Genomic DNA, 3602 nt, shown 5'->3' with positions numbered 1-3602 from the left:
AGAAGAAGAAGGGCCATGACCTGCGAGCAGATGCCATTCCCATCAAGGCTGCAAAGGCTTCCAGAGATATAGCAAGTGATGTAAGTAGAGGGACATCCTTCACGTCATCTCCTCTGGCACTCTCTGTAGTGTTTTATGTTGAAGTCTGTGCTTCTATTTTGTCTGTTCTTTTCATGTACAGCCTCAATGAAATGTAGTTTCTTTTTTTTTTTAAGGGATCGATATATATCGTGTTTATAAGCTCCAGTATTTCGGTGATCTGCCATTGTAAATATGAATATTATTTTTGTGACAAATATGTCTATTGTTCGTTCATATATTACTAGATGAGTTTCTTTGCAAAATGTTGGTATCAAATGTTTGATTTATTAAACTCTTGTATTTAGTCCTGTAGTAGAGCCGCAAAGGTCCTCTTGTGCTTTAGCTTAGCACAGATTGAAAGCATCTTTTTTTACTGTAGTTTTTGAGCTTCTAAATGGTTCTATGTGCTTTAAAAAGGGTAGGTTAGTAGAATGTTATTTTTTCTATTGATATCAGCAGTTCAAAATGTCTACAATCATAGAATGGAGGGTTTTTTTTAAGAATAATACCTGATTTCTAGGTAACAGAATACCTTTTCAAATAGGAAGGTGATATTACACAGAGGATACTGTAGTTCTTTTTTAGGTGCCCAATGCTGTTCATCAACTTAATTCTTTTTCACCCTAAAAATTCTGTGTGGGTTCAAACACTAAGTCCTTTGCAGATTGCTCAACAGGGTCATTTCTTAAAGGATGGTGAAACCCCATCTGAATCTGACTGAGAATCTTTTTACTCACAGTACAAGTACAAAGAAGGTTATCGCAAGCAGCTTGGGCACCATATTGGAGCGCGCAACATAGAGGATGACCCCAAGATGATGTGGTCTATGCACGTAGCCAAGATCCAGAGTGACAGGGAGTACAAGAAAGCCTTTGAGAAGACCAAGACCCACTTCAGTAGCCCCGTGGACATGCTGGGAATTGTGTTGGCAAAGAAATGCCAGGAGCTGGTCAGCGATGCTGATTACCGGCACTATCTGCATCAGTGGACCTGTCTGCCAGACCAGAATGATGTTATCCATGCTAAGAAGGCCTATGAGCTACAGAGTGATGTGAGTACTCACCAGTAAATGTTGAATTCTATGAATACATAATTTCCTTGGAATATAAACTATAGAAGCTCCTTGAATTTTCTCTTATAAATAGTTTTTCTCCATGTTGTTTTTCTTTGCCTGTTTAAATGCAATTATAGAAGAATTTTAGAAATGAATGGACCTGTTTAAGTATAACGGTTGCTTCTTATGAAGTTTTATGCGTGGAGAAAATACATATTAAACAGAAAAATCATAGTATGCATAGTATGGCAGTCCTTTGTTTTTAATTGCATAATTCCATTCTCTGCCAAGAAAAATTGTGTGAGGATATGCCTTTCATAGTGGACCCTATGTATTTACTGGGAATAAACCTTCTTGTATAAGGTTCTGCTGACTTTCAGGTTTTAGTCTTTAATCCCACCATTACTTTTCAACCATTCCCCAATGTTTTGTTCTGTTGATAATACTTGTTGAAGATAAGGACTGTGATTTGAATCCAGTTTGCTCACAATTAGTATTCTGCATATTGAACTAGGAAGGAGGAGTTTTACAATAAGTAAGCTTTTACATGCATTCCATGAGACATCTGAAATGTTAATGAGACAACTGCCTCTGTGTTTTTTATAATAGAATTACTACAAGTCAGACCTTGAATGGTTGCGGGGCATTGGCTGGGTGCCCATTGGTTCCTTGGATGTTGTCAAAGCCAAGAGAGCAGGRGAGATCTTGAGTGACAAAGTGTACCGTCAGCCTCCCGACACCATCAAGTTCACCAGTGTCACGGATTCCCTGGAGATGGTCTTAGCCAAGCATAATGCAGAGACGATAAATAAAGTGAGTCTTGGGTTGTTAAATAACATATTGGCACTCTCTAGAGTCTCTAAACCTTAGAGACGCAGGACTAGAAATACAAGTCTCTTTTCTGCGTGAGATTTTAGGACTGCAAAGCTTTAGAAGTGAGAATTAAACTTTTGATAGTAAGTAGGTACCTTATTTTTGGCATATGCTAATTTAATAATCTCTTTCAGAGTACCAAGTTAATTTGCAATTATCAATTAATGTGAATCTTTGCACATGTTCCCATATTTATCTAGTAATCATTTTCATCTAATAATTTGTATAAGATTTTATCTGTTTGTCTGATATATCTTAGTATATATCAAATTTACCTGGTATTCTAGCAACTAATACACTAGTTGTTTTAGAGCTATCCTTGAAATATCTGTGTTTTGAAATACTTAAAGATATCACTTACATTTTAAGAGTTTTTTGGAATCTGTGGCCTATTCTTGATCCTTTTTATGTTGATAAAACTATTTTCTCTTTGGATCAGGCCTTGCCCTTAGAGCTTAGATCCCTATGTATCTGGTTACCATTCCATGGAAAACCTTATCCTAATCCCCACACTTTTTTTTGAGAAGTCTTCGTTGATTGAAGAATCTTAATCTAAATTATGTAGGGGAGTGAATACAAAATCTTGTGATAAGAAAGACTTTTTTTTTAAAAAAAAAAAAAAGATTCACAAGGAATAAAGCTCTGTAATCTTTATTTTTGTGAGATCTCCAGGTAGTCATCTTTTGTTTCTCTTTTTTTTAACCTATGTCTTTTCTTTCACAGCGTTTATATACTGAGGCCTGGGATAAAGACAAGACGCAAATCCATATAATGCCTGACACACCTGAAATCACACTGGCGAAACAGAATATGCTAAACTACAGTGAGGTGAGTGTGTCTATCCATTTTTTACCATTTCTGGATCATCAGTATTTGGATAAACCTCATATAGATGGTGCTATCTGTTTTTATTATTTTACCCCCAATAATCAACCTCAAAATATTAGCTTTAAAAAACGTTTGTATTTCTATATAGCAGTCTATGCATACTGATGAAACAATCACATTGTTTAATTTCTCACATAGAAATTTTATAAGCATGCCATGGAAGAAGCAAAGAAGAAAGGCCATGACTTGCGAGGTGATGCCATCCCCATTCAAGCTGCCAAAGCATCAAGGGAAATTGCCAGTGATGTAAGTAGCTATACTTTTTGTTTCTTTGTATATTGATGTCTCATATTGATGTCTGAAACTTGTTAGATGGATTCTGTAAAAGTGATTTCAGTTGACAATTGTAATGAAAGGTAAATTGCTCTGCATATATGACTAAATGAATTTAAATGAATGTAAAAATTAAATGAATTAAAGAAGTTATGTAGACACTACCTCCAGCACATTAAATGTTTTAGTGTGCAAATCTGTCTTTTATGAAAAAAAATCATTAAAAATACAGTCTGTATTACAGACTGTAAATTGGAATAATTACTAAAATTAAAGTGATTTAATTCAAAATATATTCTTAGAGTTCTTATTAAAATCTCAGTAATATAATTCAAGAGTCCATATTCTTAGCTAAAAAATGTTTCTTTTAATGACTAGATTATAGCAAACTGTAGTGAGATGTATATAGTGACAGGAATATAATATTTTGATT

The 3602-nt window shown here is 34.8% G+C and overlaps 1 protein-coding gene across 1 annotated transcript in view; it reads left to right on the top strand.

Annotated features, from left to right (window-relative positions):
• NEB (nebulin) overlaps positions 1–3602 on the top strand; it is a 103603-nt gene that overhangs the window by 37276 nt on the left and 62725 nt on the right. The window contains exons 52-56 of the mRNA XM_026052142.1: positions 3–80; positions 821–1132; positions 1745–1948; positions 2732–2836; positions 3035–3146. Coding sequence (XP_025907927.1) covers positions 3–80; positions 821–1132; positions 1745–1948; positions 2732–2836; positions 3035–3146 — 811 coding nt within the window. The remainder of the gene's footprint in view (positions 1–2; positions 81–820; positions 1133–1744; positions 1949–2731; positions 2837–3034; positions 3147–3602) is intronic.

This window comes from Nothoprocta perdicaria, unplaced genomic scaffold, assembly GCF_003342845.1.
Source record: "Nothoprocta perdicaria isolate Ctin4 unplaced genomic scaffold, notPer1 scaffold_84, whole genome shotgun sequence".
Taxonomy (NCBI): domain Eukaryota; kingdom Metazoa; phylum Chordata; class Aves; order Tinamiformes; family Tinamidae; genus Nothoprocta; species Nothoprocta perdicaria.
This window is presented reverse-complemented; position numbering and strand designations above follow the sequence as displayed.